This window comes from Hippoglossus stenolepis, chromosome 5 (genome assembly GCF_022539355.2).
Source record: "Hippoglossus stenolepis isolate QCI-W04-F060 chromosome 5, HSTE1.2, whole genome shotgun sequence".
Classification (NCBI taxonomy): domain Eukaryota; kingdom Metazoa; phylum Chordata; class Actinopteri; order Pleuronectiformes; family Pleuronectidae; genus Hippoglossus; species Hippoglossus stenolepis.
The window spans coordinates 23,007,732-23,027,706 of NC_061487.1; the positions used below are offsets into that span (position 1 = coordinate 23,007,732).

Sequence of the window (19,975 nt, forward strand, 5' to 3'; positions counted from 1 at the left end):
AGCGTCGAGCCGAGAGCTGCCAGGACGCCGCATAACAACAAGCAATACAGTGTTAACATGATATCGAGGTATTTATGCTTATTAATGAAACACAAACATTCAGATTCTCATATAATTAAATAAATCACACAGATTCTAATAAATTGGCATGTTGATTCCACGTGTATTTCCTCTATTGAATATGTTGTTTCACATATTGTCATGTCAAATAAAATACTGAATAAACAGCAATGTTCAAACTCAAGTCACTGTATCAAGAACAAATGATTTGTAAACAACATTTATTTATTTTTTTACATATAATATGGACACATTTGTTTATTTTTTGTTTTGTGCTATTTACATTTTTTGTATATACATGAAAGTGATACTGGCAGTAGTGGAGCACTATTAGTGAATATTTTAAAGAGTCAAACCCAAACCCTGTGCAGCTGTGACACACTGACAACGTCCCCTGATTCAACACTGAGGCAGATCATCCAGATACAGAATAAATATTTTGTGCAATCAAACTGTACAAATATGAACACATGTCAAATATAATGATATTATATATAACAGCAAAGAAAGAAATACTACATTTGATCCTGGGACTTCTCATTTAAACTTGGCAATAATCTGTCTTCGGTACATTACTTCTGTTCTGAGCTGTATGATAATTTCGTAATTTGTCAGAAACTGAGACACATTATCCTGAAGCATCACAAACATTAAGTAAGATAAGTCACATGTCTGTTTTCATGTCATGTTCTGCATGTGAACACAAAGTGACGAAGCAAAACAGCAAAAAATTTACACATAACACTGGATGATACAATATTACACACAGTCAAATGCCAGAATGCTCAGATAGAGGGACTTTCATAAATATGTGAGAGTTTCAGTCAGAGTGACGGATCATTTATGTTGAATTTTAAAAACTGATAAAGTGTGTGGAAAGAATTTGTTCAGTTATTTTTATATCAAACCCTCACAGGGAACATTTGACCATTTCTAACATTGGTATAATATTATAACTTTACTACATCGTCATGAAAAATACAAGTTATTTTTAACTAAATTACTTTGATAAATCATGTGTAGAAGAATATTGTACCAGTACAATAACATCTGTGACAGATAGTTTGGTGTTTCTGCTATGAGGCTGAGGAGCAGGTGAAAAACACTTGACATTAGACATAAAGCTTCCTCACTGACGTGTGTTAGTAAAGGGTAGTGCTGCTGTGTGTGTGTGTGTGTTTGTGTGTGTGTTTGTGTGTTTAACTGTTAGCAGCAGGATTTGCTCTTCGCTGATTGGCTGCCGAGCAGCTCCACCGTCTTCACCTTCTCTCTGTCTTCTTGCTCCTTCAGAATTCTGAGAAAAACAGGGAGATATAAACTTGTGGAGCAGCAACAGCAGGAAACACAATAATATCCTGTGAAAGCGGATGTGTGTTTTGTGGCTACTGCTGCATCAGGTCTGCATAAACCCTGCAGGGTTCTTATCTCCCACTTTAAAACAAATGCTAGTTGCAGCGCCCCCTGCTGATTTTTTGTCATGTTGTAAATATAGCAGAGCAATCATATCCAGTCTAAATGGAATCCACATAGTTATTTGAGGCAGAATCAGTGACAGTGGATAACTGAGAGTTTTGGCAATAATGTAGAATTAATGGCACTGATTCAGTTTTCTACAGCAAAAACATGAAGCTCATTGCAAAACATTGCCAGTGCCATGTATCACACACAGAGGGGAGGACGTGAACTTTGGATTTCTTAGTTTTTCTTGTTGTGTAAAGTCGTGCACAGCCACATGCTCACCTGGCTAAATGAACCATGGACTCCAACACATTGTGTCCTGAGCAGGCGCTGCACTCATAGAAAGCCATTTGGCAGTCCTGCAAAAATGATGATGATGATGAAGATGATGGTCATTACTACAGAAGAGTTCTGTGACTGACATGAAATGTTTGAGTAAATGTTTGAGTGGAGGCCTTTGAAAAAACAGAATCCTGTACTAATAGAACATCTGGGCTCACAAAGTACTTTCCAATCTCCATAGAAACTAATTAGCACAACAGAGACCAGAGGAATCAAGAACTATCAAGAGATTCAATTCTCCAGATTCATGTCAACATAAAATTGACATTATCACAAGTTAAATAAACAGCAATTCTGGACTCTGGTTTGTAATTGGTAGTAAACAGACACAGACCTTGGCCAGTCTTTCACCCAGACCTTTCTGAACTTGTCTCTCAATCTCCTTGTCTGTTTTGTTTCCCAGAAGCAGGATGGGAATGTCCTCCCCAGCTCCTTCCTATAAAGGGAAGAGGAAAGAACACAGACCAAAAGAAAATCCTCTTAAGAGAGTCCACTGTGGTTAAAGAGCCACTGAGGGTCCCCTGCTTCCCTCCTGCTCTCTGCTCCCATATGGAAAACCAATCAGAAGGGAACAGACAGTGATCTTTATATGATTTTATAATTTCTACATTATTATACTGTGAAAACATTCAACTCTTAACCACAACATTTCTTAGAAAGCTGATTTTCAGTCAAAAAACTAAAATAGTTTTTCTACTTGGGGTATGAAATGTTAAACATGTGTGTCCCACGGGTTAAATTTCATCAAGTGACCTTTACGCTCGTCAGCCACTGTCTGACAGCAGTGAAGCTCTGCTGTGCTGTGATGTCGTACATCACAACCACGCCGTCAGCCTTTCGAAAGAACTGTTTGGTGATGCTTCGAAACCTGCAGGAGGAGGAGGAAGAAGAAGAAGGTAGAAGAGGAAGTGGTGTTTGTTTTCGTTGTTACATCAACAATCCCTGAAAACCTCCTCTGTCCTGCAGGAGATATATTTTTTATTTGCTAACTGAGACGCACTAAAACTGTGTAATATTAAGGTTTGATGTTTTTAAGTTTTCCCAGAAACAAGGAAACTTGCCGAGTCCTCACCTCTCCTGTCCTGCTGTATCCCACATCTGCAGCGCCACCCGGCTGCTGTCCACTGCTATTGTCTTTACACTGTAGTCTATACCTGCACATACAGACAAGAAAAACTATTATTATACATACATATATTATATAAATACCAATGCCACACATGACTGTAGAAACATATACAACTATACAAAATGACTTGAATGAGGCAACTTGAATGATCAAATGTGAAAACTTTCATATTTGAATAAAACATGAATGGATGAGTGGAAGAAACTGAAAAAGTAAAAGTGGTAAAAGTTTTATTTTACTGCAATGAAAGCTGCAGGATCAAAACGCGAGGCTCTTTATTTTTTCATTAATTTTTCAAAAGTCCTTGAGAGAATCTCACTTCTTTTTATCAGCTTCTAAGGCTGCAATTTATTTGAAGTTAAGTAGTTAAATACTGTTTATACAATATATTCATATATACTATAAAAAGCATTGATGAGAAAAAATATTCATCTTGTTTTCTCAGGGTTAAAACCAGTGGGTACACAGTATCAAAGTGCTTCGTCGGCAAACACATGCAGAGTCAGAGGTTGACCACAGGACCCACAGGTTTTCATGCCTTCGCTCACAGGAACTAACAGATGACGTTCTCGGTCTGTTTGCACTGTGAGATACGCACCCACAGTGGCACAGTTTCCCGGGTTGAAGCAGTTGTCACAAAACCGCTGAAGGAGGGAGGTCTTTCCCACACTCGAGTTCCCCACCAGGACGATCTTGAAGAGGCGGTCCGGAGGCGAGAGGCCACCTTCCTCCTGAGGAGAGCGAGGCATGATGGGAACAGATAGTGGAAGGAGGCTACAGGAACTTTCTTGCACGTCTTACAACAGACTAACAATAAGCTCTCACTGAGAAATCAAGTCATGATCACAGAATAAAAACAATTACTGTATATAAAACATTATTCTACGTTAAGTGACACTTCCCTGCAGTTTCTCAATCACTGTCCACATTCTTACATTTACACTGGTCTCCTTGCCAACAGGCTGACCCCTTGGAGAAGTGGGAGTATCTCTTTCATCCATATTTCCCGGCTGCTGCTGCTGCTGCTGCTGGGCAGGAGACGCACATGGATCAATATCACTCATCACCAAGTCAATATTCTCCTCGTTGTCGAAAGCCTCCTCTCCTTCATTACACTCATGAAGAGGAGTTTGTGCTTGACAGTCATTCAGGAGCAAGTGTGGGAGGTGGTCCTCCTCAATGGAGATGATCCTCCGGAGGTGACCTCTCCTCTCCGCTGGGCAGGACGGCTGATAGGACCCATTGGTTAGATTCGGCCTCACAGAGCTGGACGTCAGCTCCTCCTCATCCCCACTGCTCATACAAAGTTAAATACAACCCACAGGAGTAAGAGAAACAAAGCAGATCGAACATGTCAAGTGATGATGTTCCATTTTAAACCGTCTAAACAAGAGAGTAATTCAATTATTAAATGATCCCTCGATGTTTTACCTATTGAAGACGTTTGTGTTCATTTGTTTGACAACACCGATTAGTGGCCTCTGCTTATAACCTGCTGGCGTGTTGTGATGCTTTGGATTCTGCAGAAATAGAACATGAAGTTTTGAATCATGCAGTTGAACCAGATTCAGGGTTCAGTCTCATCATGTTTAAAAGAGGGCAAAAAGAAGAGGAAATACAAAAAGAGGGTGAATATAAGAAAGAGAATGAATTATGCTTTAATAAACAACACATACCTGATAGCAAATGTCCCTTTCATCTCGTAAATGTTTGTTCATTTCCCTGGATTCAATAAAGAGAAAGAACCTTCAGTCTTACTGAACACGTTTCAGTGTTGTGTAACTGACCTAAGTCTTTAAACATTTGAATACCTGGCCTTGTTAGAGATGATGTTTACTGATGAATCATTCACAAGCTATAATGACTATGATACAAACAGCTCTGCACCAACATCTTTACGTGGCTGATCATGACAAGTCAGTGGAGCAGCCGCCTGAAGAACGAGCTGTTCCACAGGCAGGAAGTATTATAGAAATAGTTTTTAAGCAGAACATTTATGAGAAGGAGCTGAAAATGCTCGACGAGGCTTCTCTCTTAATAAAAATGTAAACTTAGTAACCGATCAGTTCTTATATGAAACCATTTTGTCTGACCTATAGTATAACAAATGTACAAGTTATATGTCAAAAAGGCAAATAGACAGATACAAAATAATATTACTCAAATCAACTCAGTTTTTTCACTAATCACTTTTTAAAATGATGGAGTGTGCTTGAAATTATTCACAGCATAAAGCATTTACACTAAAATACAGCTGTTATCTCTCTGGAGTCTGTACAGCTGTACAGCTCCTCTGTTTCCTCTCATACCTCAGCAGGTCCAGTTGTTTGAGGAGACTCGCTCTGTCTCTCTGCAGTCCCTCAGTCAGTCTGTAGATTTCCCTGTGTTCAAATACAAAGAATATTTTAACATAAAGGCTGTATAAATGAAAAAGAACTATATTTAAAATATGACCTGCACCAAATAATTAAAATATGACAGATCTCAAAAATCTGTTAATACGACACATACACACAAGCCCTTCTCATCTACTCTCTAAAGATCACAGCATTGGAGGCGTGAGATTTATAAACCTGAAAGGAATCAGAAGAATGAGGTAAATAATTTTGGGTTACAAAAAACTAAACTCAGTTACCATTATTTCTACGTCCGTCATGTTCCCAGAAGTTTTACAGCGCGATGACAAAAGAAACATCCAAATATGTGAATGTCGGTCAATACTATAATTACAGGCCACACATCATATTGACGTGTTTCGCCCCTAATTTGTTCCCAGCAACAACTTGTGGTTGCGTCCTGACCAGTAAACATGAAATAACTGAGATGCAGAATAACACGTGCGTTGTTAAGATCAGCTTCAGGACAACTCACATCTCCTTCTCCTCGTGGAGCCGTGTGGACTGCTCCTGCAGGAAACCCAGCTGCTCCTGGGCCAGGCTCAGCTCCTGGGTGGTGTGACCCAGCTCCCGCGCCAACTCGTCGTTTGTCTGCTTCAGCTTCACGTTCTCCACTTTGGTCACGTGTTGTTCGCTGTGGAGGTCTTTGCACTGACGCTCCAGCTGGAGTCACGACAAGGAACAAGAAAAGTGAGGAGATCTCAGCTAAGATTCCTAAATATTTCTATATAAACAGAGTTATTGCCTTTCTGATCAAACTCAGGCCACTAGGAAAAGACCAAGTTTGTTAAGTACACAAGTAAACAAAATATATGACATAGGTTGAGTCGTTTTTAGATATTTTAATGATGATTTGTCACATATTATACGGTATATTTAAAGTCCCTGTGTGTGGAAAGATAAAAGTGCTCCTCTGACCTCAAATGCATGACTGTTAAATGTGCAGCGACCTCTTCAGCCTTTAGTCAGAGGACGAACAAGCAAAATCAACATGATGTGAAGATACAATATCTGAGTGTTTCTCAACAAACTGCTGTTGTAACAATGAATTCCACTGAAGGGACAATGATGTTCCCCACAAACAGGAAACTCAGTTAACAGCTGACATGTTATTCAGTGGAGCTCAGGAAAAGTCCTCGTCGGTGTGACCAGAATTAATCCCAGTTCACTAATGAGCCTGGAAAGCCTGCAAGTCTGTGAATGGAGGTGTGAGCCAGAAACTATTAACGTCTCTCAGTACTTGTCAACACAGGCTGTGGTTACTGCAGAGGAAACTCACTGAGGAAGATTATACTGGATTTACACCAATGACATATAACCGAGTGTTAAATGTGAAAGCTGCTTTTATAGAAGTCTTTCACAGCAGATGGACAGAAATATTCAATTATCATGTATATTAAATTAGGAAGTTTTCACCTATAAAAGGAAGTTGGCTGCTGCAGTAAAAACAACCTTCAGTATCACAAAATACTTCCAATTATCATGATATTTTTGTTTTGGACTTATTAAAGTGCTTTAACATGTTAGAAATTGTATCTGTATCTTTATTTATCTTATATTTATCTGTGTAGCTATTGGTGTACATATTAATCACTGTGGTTGGGGTGATGACATATTGCTCGTTATGCAGACGGTAGAAGATGAGCAGATTTGTATCGTGAATATCTTTTTAGCATTGCTTCGATAGCTAGCATTGCATGTTAGCATGAAAGCAGAATAAGTTGCGAGTCCTGAGCATTTAACTGTGATGTACATGTAAGTCCAGCTTCTATATCGTCTTGTTTCTCGTGTGTTCAGCTGCTCTGACAGTTGAACTTCCTCACGTGAAACCTCGAGTAAAGTCTTTCTCATCCTCTGTGAAGACTGCAGTGCACTCTGGGGAGAATCACTTTTTGATGGATCTCACTCACCCCTCCCTGTTTCTGGAAGAGATGCTCCAACTCTTTCTCTTTACCGGACAGCTGCAGCTCCAGGTCTTGACTCAGAGACAGAAACCGCTCGTAGTCCTTCAGACCAAAGATAACAGAGGGGGGGGGGAGACATGAATTTAGCAAAAGGGTGAGAAGGAAGGAGATCGACCGTATTTGACAGAGTTAACACCATAGAGAAAGACTTGTTTGACGTTACTGATCGGTGTGTACCTGCAGCACGATCCTGTCTTTTTCATTTTTGATTTGCTGCTCCATTTCCTCGTACAGGCGTCTTATCTCATCGTCATGTGTTGCTGCTTTTCTGTGTGGATGAAATACATGTATGTAAACTAGCTGGCGGTTGAAAGCCAAAATAACAACAGCCCCCATTCAAGAGCAAATCACAATTACAGCTTCTTTAAATGATGTCGAACGAAGCCAATTAACACTTATTCCAGACAGAAAAATACAACCTATTAGATAAACCTCGATTTAAAACCTCCACATCTTCAGATAATCAAATCTACAAAGATGTCCTGGTCCGACCTTTCAAGAGCGCTCTCCATCTCCCTCTTGTCCTGGTTGGCGTCTTTTATCTGGGACGTCACTCTGGATAAGAAGTCCTCAAAATTGGATAAAAGATGTGGTTCATCCCGACGCAGCTGAGCCCACAGACCACGCACCTCAGCAGGACTGCACGGGACAGAAGGAAGGAGCAAATGTAATGAAGAGCAGCATGTTGATTTCTTAAAATAACATTTGAAGTCTTTTGCCACATGATTTCACGAGGAACTCATTATCCCTTTTGGAATTGGAATAGAAATTCAAGCAGAGCAACAAACATAGAAGCAGCTCAGCGACCAGATTATTGTGGTTTTTATGAGGACATTATGTTTTTTGCCTTCAGAAATCCATTCATTATTATTACAGCAAAATATCTGGCACTGGCACGCTATCGAGAAATGAAGTAAACTATTCCCGATACGAACGCTGCCATGCCGCAAATGCAAGTTTCGACCAATCGTGAGTCAAATCACTAAATAAAACCAAACTTATCAGAAACTTGAACGAACATCTGTGTGATAAGAAGTACCTAAAATGACAGAAACCATGATTGAGAAAAATGTACTTGACTTGTACTTTTTAGTTTGTTCCATGTCCCATCCACTAACATGGAGGAGTCAGGATTTATGACCTATACTGCGCTTAGCCACTAGGGGGCGATCGAGACACTAAGGTTCACTTTTGGGGAGCAGTCATCTTCAGTGGTGGGATGTAACAAAGTACATTTACTTTTATTTTCATGTACTTTACTTAAGTAGATTTATCTTTAGGTAGTTTCCACTTTTACTCCAATACATAAATCACTTCTTTCTCCACCTACATTTTTAGAAAGCATTGCGTTACATGTTCACAATGTTTTTTATATCTTTAAACTAATCAATAAGGCAAAAGTAATTTGTTCAATGATCCAATCAATGAAGAGCTTTATTAACTCTTTATTCTTTATTAATATGAGAGTCAGTTCTATTCTTGTATTGAACAAAACAAACAGTATTTATAATAGTTAATGATGTAGTTTAGACTGTTGCTCTGGACAAAAACTGTGCGATGCCAGGAACAAAATAATGATTTAATCATGTTGACACATTAAACAATGTGATGTGGCTGTGAACTATGATTAGTGAAGGAAAGTCAAACAAACAAAGTCTTGAAGTCGGGTCACAGTCACTCTCAGTCAACGCTGCACAATGTGATCTGATCTAAGATGTCATCTCATGCTCAGACCAGGTAGGCGGAAGCCAATAGGATGTTTAAATCTGGCATCCACCTCCACTGCTGTTTACTTTTATTGAGTTGTTTGTTAAAGGTGAGTCTAGTCATGTGTTTCATAAGATCCTGTCAGTGCATCTCTCCCACTGCCTCAACAGACCTCAACTCCACATACTGATGGCTTTTTAATGTATGAAATACCAATACAGAGATTTAGACACGTTTTTTATCAGCGATTTTTTTCTGGAGGTAATTCTACTTCAGATTTAAAATTAATTCAGTTTCAAATGGTGTGAAAAAGGTTATGGAGATCTAAGCACTTGGCTCCCAGTGGCAGCACAGGAGCTTTGTTTGAGAGTGGAAAACTTTCAACTCCTGTAGAGTTTGCACAGCTGATTACGGTCTCAGGCTGAGTCGCCTAAATATATAGTGTGGGCTCAAAGGAAATGTTGACAAAGTGTGCAAAGATATGACACACACACACACGCACGCACGCACGCACGCACTTGCACACGCCACGCACGCCAACGCCGCCCGCACGCCTACGCCGCCACACGCGCACGCATGCGCAGCGCACGCACGCACGCACGCACGCACACGCACACGCAGTACTCACTCTTCAAAAACACTGTTGGCTCCGAGGTTCTCCATTAGCATGCAGAAGTGTTTCTCCTCCTCATCGTCGTCTCCTCTCGTCAGGCTCTCCTCCCACTGCGTCTGGTACAGGACCTCTGGTGAACTCTTACCGGGGTTATGCTCCCCCATGTCTTCCTCTACAGAAACCCTCTGGCCAAATAAAAACTCGCCTGTAAAAGAAAAGAAAAAAAGAATAAAAGCCCAGGAGTACAATGAAAACACCAGACTAGCCTCGCAGTTGACCCCAGAGGGATTGTTAGGAGAAGAAACAGACTATAAACGTACTAAAGCCCGAGGAGAACTCGTCGTGGGTAAGGTATCCGTTGCCGTCGGAATCGAGGGTATCGAACACGTTCTCCAGCTCCTCTGCGCTGAGAGGGTGCTCGCCGTTCAGCCTCTGTTCAGCAAGACACAAAACACAGCTGCTGTTGGCAATGACTCAAGAACATTAACTGTACTGTAGCTATAACAACTGATACTTGACCCCGGAGAGGACAGTCATTTGTGCAACGTGGTCATGTGGTGTGGTGATGGTCTCCTATAGTTTCAAGCCTTCACAGTCTCAATGAGAGTAAATTAACTCTAATAACACAGGATGTGAGATTTATTCCAACACCCTAAAACGCTGGGTGTAACACAAACCCAGTCCGGGTAGTTTACAGAAATATGTGCTCGCATCAACTTAAACGATAAATAGGTTATAATAATGTTCATGTATTGTGTTAGTGACCTAAATGCTAAACCAGCAGCTAGGTTCCACAAAAACTATCCAACTCCCACTAAATAACCCAGAAAATGTGTTTGAGTACAGATGAAGTAACCCAACGTTCTTCTGTGTGAAATAAGCTTTTTCTAATTCTTATTTTGAACAGAAAATGTTAAATGCACAAACATTCAGACAGTTTAAAGTATTAGCACCTTCCTGGGATCACCCCAGTGTACATAGTCTTTAATTACTAACAGATCCACAGTAAGTTGGAAGTTGGTTTAGCGAGTGACAGCTGTTTCTTTAGTAAGCAGTTAATCCAATGTGTGACCCTCCCAAAGAAAAAAAAACCTTCTGACTCCGACAGTAATGGATGGACGATTTACAAGAAAAGCCAACAGTGCCACACCTCTGTAACCAGCTCGGTTTTTCACACTGTGTTGACACTGCTGCGAATGTTGACCGATGCCTCCCGTGCAACCCAGGGAAAGAATAGCATCAGTGCAAGACCTTCGGCTGGTTCTTGTAAAAATGTGTTATCAGGGCGGAACATATCCCTCATGTCAGCAAACAGCTGTAAAGCTCGTCCGTTAGTGGTCACAGTGTGAAACGAACTTTACGCTGTGAAAATCCCACCAAAATATTGTCACTGAAAATACTGTGTCGAAAAGAGTAAGCAGTGTGTAGCTCATCTGTGGAAGGTGTAAAATAAATAACTATCGAGTGCCTGTTTGCTTTGGAAATGTGTGCAGAGGAGGAGAGATGATTGAACAAGGTGAAGTGTCAAATCACTGAAGGTGGTGAACGAGGCCAGACTACAAAAAGAAAGGCCTGATGGTTTTAAAGGACCCGTCCAACCCAGCTAACTACCTTTTTAATGTTAGTGTTGTAAAAACCAGACTCCAGAATAAAACTCCTCCCAAAGCCGTCCACCTCCTGAACCCTTTAGCAGTGCAGGTTTAAATAAATGGAAAGCAGATGTCTTTTTTTAATGCACTTTATCTTGTAGGTACCTGCTGATTGTTGCCTGACAGACACTAATGTCTTATCTATACAGTTTATTAGCGCTGCACTAAAACGTCTGGAGGCATTACCATGAAAGTTGGTGCAGGTCGAAGAGGCTCTGTGGCATAGTGGACAGCGCATTGGACTTCTAGCATCAGCATTAAAGAAGTGGTTAAAAGTTTGTCGGTTTGAGTCCCACCCGACCCGACTGTCGAACATCAGTAAGCGTGAAAATTAAAGTTCAGAACAGGTCACAGAAGAACCTTCTTATGTTCTGGGGGTGCATCAAGGATTTTTTGCTTTCTTCAATATTGTTTTTTTGACATTTCGAGGAGAATGATTCCTGGATCTTGATAAAAAGAAAAAACAGGCATATTTAGAGAACTCTACCAGTGTGTACAATCTGTTGTGACTTGATTGAATTTAAGGGGGCTGTTGGCCTTAGTGGAGCTATGCTCTCTTCTGAGTCCTGTTCTAGGGTTAGTACCCTATCCCCTATCCCCTAACACTACAAATTTCAATCAACGTTGTTAATATGGTGATCAAGTATTAAACCTTTTAAATACAGTGTGTACTCTTCAGTACAAATGGCTGAACGGGCCGCTGTCCTGCTCGCCATCTAATTTCCAAATCCATTATCATAAACACCAGATCAAAGCCTCTCCTCTATGTATTTACGCTCCTGCAGCGAGAGCCCACAAGTGCTTCATCAAAGGATTATCCACGTCAGGGATGAATATCAGGAGCACAAGTGAATCTGCACAATGATGTGAGTGGAGGAGCGGCATGACAACGCTTACGCTTCCCTCTCCCTGTGTCTCAGTGTCTTTTATGCCGCTTTGAATAAAGGTACAAATGTCCTATTCATGTCTTGTTCAGAATCAGAATGAGCGTGTCTGCTCTTTATGCCCCTTCTGGACAAATTAGATCATATCTCTGTAAATTTGAAAAAATGTGGATAGAATCCTCTGCTACTACAGATGATAAAATCCACACTGATATTAACTAGAATAAAACTCTCCTCCCGACAAGTGCTCATAAATTCAATCAGGCTGCGTAAAATTTCACAAACTCAAATGTCAGTTCCCTTAATATACCAGATTTATTTTCACCAAGGTCCATGAATTATGTCCAACCAACAGAAAAAGGGGTAAAACATAACTTGACTAAGGAAATTAGGTGTCTCCAAAAGTTATTAAAGTTATTTATTGTGTATCTTTTAGTGTGTTTTTATGACTCTCCATTGGAGTATACCTTTATATGTACTTTATACAAACATAAAAACAAAAACTTCTCCTTTTTAAGACGACCTCTCTCATCCTTGTGTCAGCAGCCTCACCTGCATGTCGCGCCGGGTGATGAAGCCCTTGTTCTCGACGTCACACATCTGGAAAAACTCATGGGTCTTCTCCAGAAAGGTGTTTTGTCCCATGTCTTTACTCTCCCCGCTGCCTCCTTGCCTTTGCCTGCTTGCTGTCCTGGCTGCAGCGGTGGTCTTGGTGCTGGCGGTGGTACTGGGAACAGTAAAAGCCGCCATGGTGCTCGCGTTGATGCAAAAGCGTTTGTCGTGTCACTTCACATGAGTCAGGTGCAGACAGGGGTGCGGGGAGTGATCCCGGAGAAGTGGCGCTTCAGGCTGCTGTACATCAGAGGCTTTCAACAATGTCCCAGATCATCATCTCTTAGCAACCACCTCTGTAATTAGTCGATGAAACCTAGGAGATAGATGGGAGCAGACTCTTCAGTATAAAATAAGTGCAGCCTCTTGTCTGTTTAATGTATTCTCTGTACATATAGCTCAATGTCAAGGTTTACATTTACTGTCTGCTGTCTACTTATTAGAACTGCACATGGAGCTGGAACAGAAATGCAATTTTGTCCTGCTGTGCTTTCTGGTCTGGATGACTATTAAAGGTCCAGTGTGTAGAATTTAGTGACGTCTAGTGGTGAAGTTGCATGTTGCAGCTGAACACCCCACCTTCCCCTTCCAAACATGTGAGAGAACCTGTGGTAGCTTCAGTCGTCATAAAAACTCAAAAGGTGTTTAGTTTGTCCAGTCTGGGCTACTGTAAAAAACATGGCAGCCTCCGTAGAGAGGACCTGCTCCTGATGTAAATATAAAGTATTTAAATATAAAGGAACCATTTTAGGGTAAAGAAAACAACAATTCGGACAATTTAGATGAAACAAACTGGTGAAAACATCACTAGGATTATTTTATATTCAATTTCTGCCTTTCACCGTAATCTCACACACTGGACCTTTAAGTTCACCTTGACTTGGAAATTAATGTAGTGCATCAAAAACACGTTATTGTAAAAGTTAAAAAAGGATCCATAGAAATAAAATTAAAAAAATAAAGCACCAGAACATTAAGAATTCAAAAACACAAACACCTTAACAGAAAATAAGAAAATGTGATCATTAACTTCCAAAAGTAACGTTTTAAATATTGATGTATAAATATTAAACATGGTCTTGTTTATGCTGTTCACCTAAAACAGCCGCTGCTCTTCCCCTTCACTACACGTGACCGCCCCTTGCTGAGACTGATGTCATCTGACAAGTAAAAAGTTAAACTTAATTTGGAAAGAAAGTTGTGGTGAGACGAGGGTCCTCTCTGCTCGGAAATATTGACTGATGTCACTCACTGGGGGGGTTTCATGGGGGCTACAGTTGTCTTGTGCACTGGTTTGGAAGACTTGCCTTCCAGAAGCTGAGCTCAGTCGATTCATGAACAAGAGCATCTGACAGTGTTCATGTTTACCCACGCAAATGTAGATATGTGGGACAGGACGGGGGGACAAGTGACAATCGTGTACTATGCAGGTAAAAAGGCAGAGACCTAATACACACAGACTCAGACTATCAGCCCGTCCAATCCGTCTCAAAGTTGAATCTATATTTCTTTCTTGCTCTTAGAGCTCAGTGAAGTAATTCAGTTTTACTTCCTCCCATCCTATAAAGCTCTATCTCTATAATAAGGTAAACAATTACAATATGAATTCCTGTGTTTGTTTTAATGTGTTGTGTTTTATGTTTTTGCTTGTATTTATATATGAAACTCTTTTATTAAAATTACAATATTTCTATTTAAGAATTGGGATGTCAACATCACATATTTCCTTTAACAAAGCCATGCGACCTTTATGTGATATTGACTATTTATGAGTATGTCATGTTTGGACGTTTGAGCCTGAACATTGTGCAACGTCTTTCAAGCATGACAGACCTCACGAGGAAAAGTCTGCAACGGACAAAACTTAAGTAAAGGCGAGGAGGAAATAAAAGAAGGAACTATTATTATATTGACACAGAGTCATGTTTTTATCCTCAGACACACACAAGTCATATTATTGTCTCGTCTTGACAGATTCTTTCACTGGCCCAAAGCCACAGAAAGGTTTATGGCTCCTTTGATAAAACTTGGGTGTGAGACATGGTGCTCAGCGTCTTCAGATTAGAGCACAAAGATATCAGACAAGAAAAAACACTTGTTTAACAGAACAGTAGCTTCTATACAGATCTGTGCATCTATGGATACAACACTGTCTGTGCTTATAGATTCATTCCCACACTTGGTCTAACTTTACTAAACTGTGAGTCAAAGACAAAAATATATTTTCCATCGCTCTAAGGTCTGTGGTTAAATGCTGGATCTTTCTGTCTCACCTCATCTGTTTATCAGGGTTTAACCACAGACAACTACTGCAGCCACAGTTGTTACTGAGTACAAAGATAAATTCTGTTTAAAGCCATGTAGATTAATGGCAGACAGACAGTAAACGTATTGTTCTTAATGGTCACTTCATTCTAAGGGCAAAACACAAATGATGTACAATATGTTCAACAGATACGAGTTTACCACCTGAATACACAGCATCAGATGTGATGACACACCAGCTTTAAAAAGTTTGCTCTTGCCTAAAAAGGAGCAACAACAACAATTTCAACTTTCTATAGACATAATGTGCTTTATATTAAATATCTGTAAGAGACACCGGCTTGCTGTCTGTGCCGTCTGCAGTTAAACACAAGTACGGCAAAGCACCGAGGAACATCAAGCTGTAAAAACTCACTCATATCATATCGCACTCATCGTTTACAAACAAAACTCTAAAAGTATGACCAGATTAAAATTGGTTTCCATGATGACAAAGGACAGGTTTTGTGTCAATGCTGTTGCTCATCCTCGTGTCCTCTCATTGTCTAACTGATATTTAAAAACACAACACAATCTATACAAAAGCCTGATATGACACACATATCTGACACGAAACTGAAGGAGTCCCGGGCTGTCAAATTAAAATCTGCCCCATTTCCTGACGAGTGCTCACGGGCACGTTGTTCACATTTAACAACAACCCTCAGTGATCTGCAGTGACAGGAGGAGGAAGAGCTTCACACACCAAGTTACACCTGACACGTTACACCAGACATGTGAGTAACACAATGCAACATGTAAACAACATGTCAGGAAGGGAAACCATTAAGTAAACACTGGTCAGATAAGACTCCAGTTTGCCACGGCACGTGCAACAAGGTAGAAACTTCCACTTCCTCGACAATAGACGCACTTTCTTTTACTGTGAAACTTCCTGTGACAGATGAATTCTTGACGTTAGCAGCAGAGCACTTCCCCAAAACTCACATCGGGCCAACAGCAACAACAACAGCAGTAACACAAAGTAACACAAAGTAACACACAGTAACACACAGTAACACACAGTCAGGTGAAAGAGGCTGACAGAATGATGGCTGCAGGTGGAGAGTAAAGTTAGTGACGTACCAGAGAGTGAACAGAGAGGATTCATGGACTCTTCTTCTTCTTCTTCTTCGTCTTCTTCGTCTTCTGCTGCAGATTCTTCTTCTTCTTCTTCTTCTTCTTCACGTGAACTTTACATGTGTGAAGAGTCAGTGCGGGAGGGGCGGGGCTTCCAGCGAGTCATCGTCCGTAACCACAGCAACAGCAACAGCAACACGGAAGTGCCCCAAGTCAGGGTTCTAATATTTATCATTCATTTTCTTTTCTACTTTCTTTCCCGGTTTCTCTCTCTCATTCCTTCTCTCTTTCTTTATTTCTTTCTCTCTGTCTCTTTCCTTCTTTCTTTATTTCATTCTTTATTTCTCTCTTTCTTTATTTCATTCTTTCTTTCTCGTTTCATTGTCTGGTGATTTTGTGAAAGATTAAATAAGTTAATAAAGGAATGGATTTAAATTAAATTCAGTTAACGGAGTGGTGAAGTCATGTGACACCCCCCAAAAAAATTACAAAATCAAACTATAACAACTATATTTTGTATTATTACAACGCAAAATTAGGAGTTAAATGGCAAAAAACAATTTTCTAAAGTGTCAATGTTGACATTAACGTGTTTTGTAGTTGTAGTACCAATTATCCTCAGACGAGGGCAGTATAGCTCCTCCTATGAATTCAAGTGAAATTGGATGAATAACATTTCAGCACAAGTTGTTCCATCATAAAACAGTAAACTCGTATTTAATCAGCTGCTGTTATAGATGATATTATTATACCTCTTGACCTCTCAGCGTCCTGTAGCAGATTTCCCTCTCATGTCCCATCTGGACACATATAGTGTAATAAACGGCACAGATGAGCGTGGACTCTGTTTTACAGCAAGTGGGTGTGATCTACAGGGGAAACAGTCTCATACTGCACCATAAAAATGTGTCTGCTCCACCGCAGCAGTGCAGCAGGTGTGAAAACACTCTCCCAGGCCCCACCACTGTCATACATCCCCAATGCATGGACTGAAACCACATGTATGTTCCACATGTGTGGTGGAGATGATGAGGGCCCCTGAGCTTTAACGGTCTCATCTTCAGGTTGTGTGTGAACAGATGCATGCAAGTCCACGCTCCAGCTGAGATCTCAGAGCCAGATGGAGGACGGTCAGTGATGATCATTTGAATAGTGCTTGTTTTCTGCCTGAGTAGCAGTAAGAAATCACGAATATCTTTTATTTGGTTTTAAAATCTGCAGAATGGTTGAAAAACTGCTGTTTAAAAATGAAATGAGCAGCTTTTCAGATCTATATCGAGATCTTTATCCTCAGGTTTGTCTTATGAGAGCTGCAGCTGTTCCAACACTATCAATAGAAAAACTGCAGCCAGCCTGTGAAGATGAGCAAAGATCCACTTCTGAAGAACCTCCGGGAGCCATTTCCACCCGAGGAGAGACGAACCAGAGCAGACTGGGAAGAAAGAGAGGAGAGGATACGCAGCCAGTGTCGCCACATCGCTCTGGTTTAAGGCCTCGGAAGGACTGACCTCACACTGGAAGACTCTCGTTCCACTCTGCGTCTCGGGGTGTGTTGGGGAGTCATCTGTGCCACTGCGTTAGTGGTCTTCCAGGGCCTCAGGGATCACGCTATGGGTTCAGGGATGTGCCAGTGGCTGCTGATGAGGCTATATGTGGACAGTTCTTCCATTCAGAGCCACAGGTTTTTCACTGTATCATTGTGCATCTATGTGGTCACGGTTTCCAGCTTCCCCATCCATAGACGTGCTCTGTCGTCCTTTCAGTCTCATAACGATTAAGGGGTTTTGTGCTGAGGAAAACTGATGAACTCATTCGCATGCGGCATTTGCGCTGCAGCAGAGAGAGTGTAGAACTTCATGAGTAGTTCTTGATCTTTTGTCAGAGTCTGGGTAAACAATCCAAAACTCATATGTAGGGCAGACCTACTTTAAAGACCTTTCATCACCTACAACGCCTCCAGATTTAGAGCCTCTCTGACACATATGATTCAATGTGAATGCTCTTACCTTCACATCCAGGTCCTTCATCTATTTCACGGCCTCTCTGCTCAAGATTCAGTGGATATTGATATGTCGCTAGCTTTAACCTAGTTGTTTTCAAGTTCAGTATAAAAACAACTTTTGGTTCATTTATATATGTGCACAAGAAGTAATTTTAATTCCATTTAAACAACTCAAAGTTGATGAAATATGTTTTTTTTTATTTATAACTGGGTTTTACCATCTCACTTTCATCTGTATTGGATTTGTGCCTCCCCTGGGGCTTCACTTTCTCACTACAACCTCTAGGTGGCACACTAGAGTGGGGTAATGTGTCAAAATAATCCAGTTCAGCATGTGTGGACTCATTTTGCAGCCAATACACTCACACTAATGAGGTGTGGACACGCAGATAGAGTGTGTCATGCTTAATTTATTGCTGCCGTGTCATACAAATGATTTTATGAATGGATAATCCAAGTAATGCGAGAGAAGGATGCGACTCCAGTGTGGAACTCGTGCAGCATCTTGTGTGAAAAGCAATTTTCTACCTGCAGTGAATTGGGTGAGTGAGCAGGAGATGTTGATTTGTTTTTAATCTGGTGCTGTCCGAGAGGCAGGTATAATATTACGAGTGTGTGTTTCTGTCACAAACGGCTCCATCCTCCATGCTCCCCCTGTGTTTTCTGCCATGACACTGGTGAAAGATTTATTTTCCAAGGATGATGGTGATGATGTGGCGGGAGCTCATGTGGCACCCTGGCCCCTGACTGCTGCCGGGTTGGAAGGCAGGTTAGTACATGCAGCTGCCATTGCCTCTTATCACACAAGGTCTTATTGTGCAAGACAAGCTATTACACGCTCCATTTACAAGGTGGCTGCTGATATACCGAGGGCCTGACTTAGCCTGATGTGTGACATAATGAAAAGCCTCCAATGCTGCCATAGTTGACTCACCAATCCAATCCATTTGCCCTCTGTGGGTTCCATTATAATGAGCATATTAACTCTAATTGATTAGTGAAGCTCTTATGTCGACCAGTGCTGGAAGTCTGCAGTCGACCGTACTGTAGATTTGCATGAGGGATCTCATTCCCTCACACAGCCAGATTTATGCCATTAGACAGGATTGCATGTAAGTACCACTTGCTGTAGGCCTCTCCCCCGGGGGAATATGGAAACATGTGTTTCCAGTTGTTTCATGGGTTTCTTCATATGTTCACACTGACCACACTGACTTTTTCCATTATCTCACTGCACGCCATCTGAGCAGTTTGCCCTCAGATTAAATCACCTGAAGGAACTGCACTGGTTAAACCAAACTGGTAAATGTGACCTTGTAGCAGTTTGGCACGTGCTTGCTTGTTTTATTTTTCGTAAGGTAAATAAGATAAATATCAGACTATCTGCATCGCATGAAGAGTGGAAGCTAAAACATACACAAGATAAACAACACTTCTCCACCTTTTCTCATCGTGCAAAAAAAGTGGAGCCGAAATATCCTGGATATATGGGTGCAGCCATCTTGCTTCTTTCTCATGTCGTCAGTCTCAGCTGTCAATCATGATGTTCAAAACCGAACTTACAAGACACATGAATATATATGAAATGTGATAACAACTAACTGAAATGACAGAAACATATTTTTTTATGTTCTGCAAAAATAATAGAGTTGTTATGTTGTTTGTAACAAAAGCTGGTTCCCAAACTTAAATTGAATGCATCGCTAGATAAAGTGAAAAGATCGGGACTGCCAAGCAGCTTTTCTTCACTCCACTCGCACCTGACATACTCCGAC

The 19,975-nt window shown here is 40.9% G+C and overlaps 1 protein-coding gene across 1 annotated transcript; it reads right to left on the bottom strand.

The window, feature by feature from the left end:
- Positions 1-264: 264 nt before the first annotated feature.
- Positions 265-16,318, bottom strand: cracr2aa (calcium release activated channel regulator 2Aa). Its single transcript, XM_035157593.2, has 18 exons — positions 16,205-16,318; positions 12,755-13,130; positions 9,990-10,101; positions 9,685-9,874; positions 7,842-7,988; positions 7,527-7,617; positions 7,296-7,391; positions 5,861-6,048; positions 5,299-5,370; positions 4,666-4,711; positions 4,421-4,509; positions 3,925-4,282; positions 3,588-3,720; positions 2,933-3,014; positions 2,614-2,728; positions 2,195-2,296; positions 1,801-1,877; positions 265-1,354 (listed from the first exon to the last, which is right to left on the bottom strand). The coding sequence occupies exons 2-18, from the start codon at positions 12,950-12,952 to the stop codon at positions 1,267-1,269; spliced, it is 2,184 nt and encodes a 727-aa protein (XP_035013484.1). The 5' UTR covers positions 12,953-13,130; positions 16,205-16,318; the 3' UTR covers positions 265-1,266.
- Between the last annotated feature and the right edge of the window lie 3,657 nt (positions 16,319-19,975).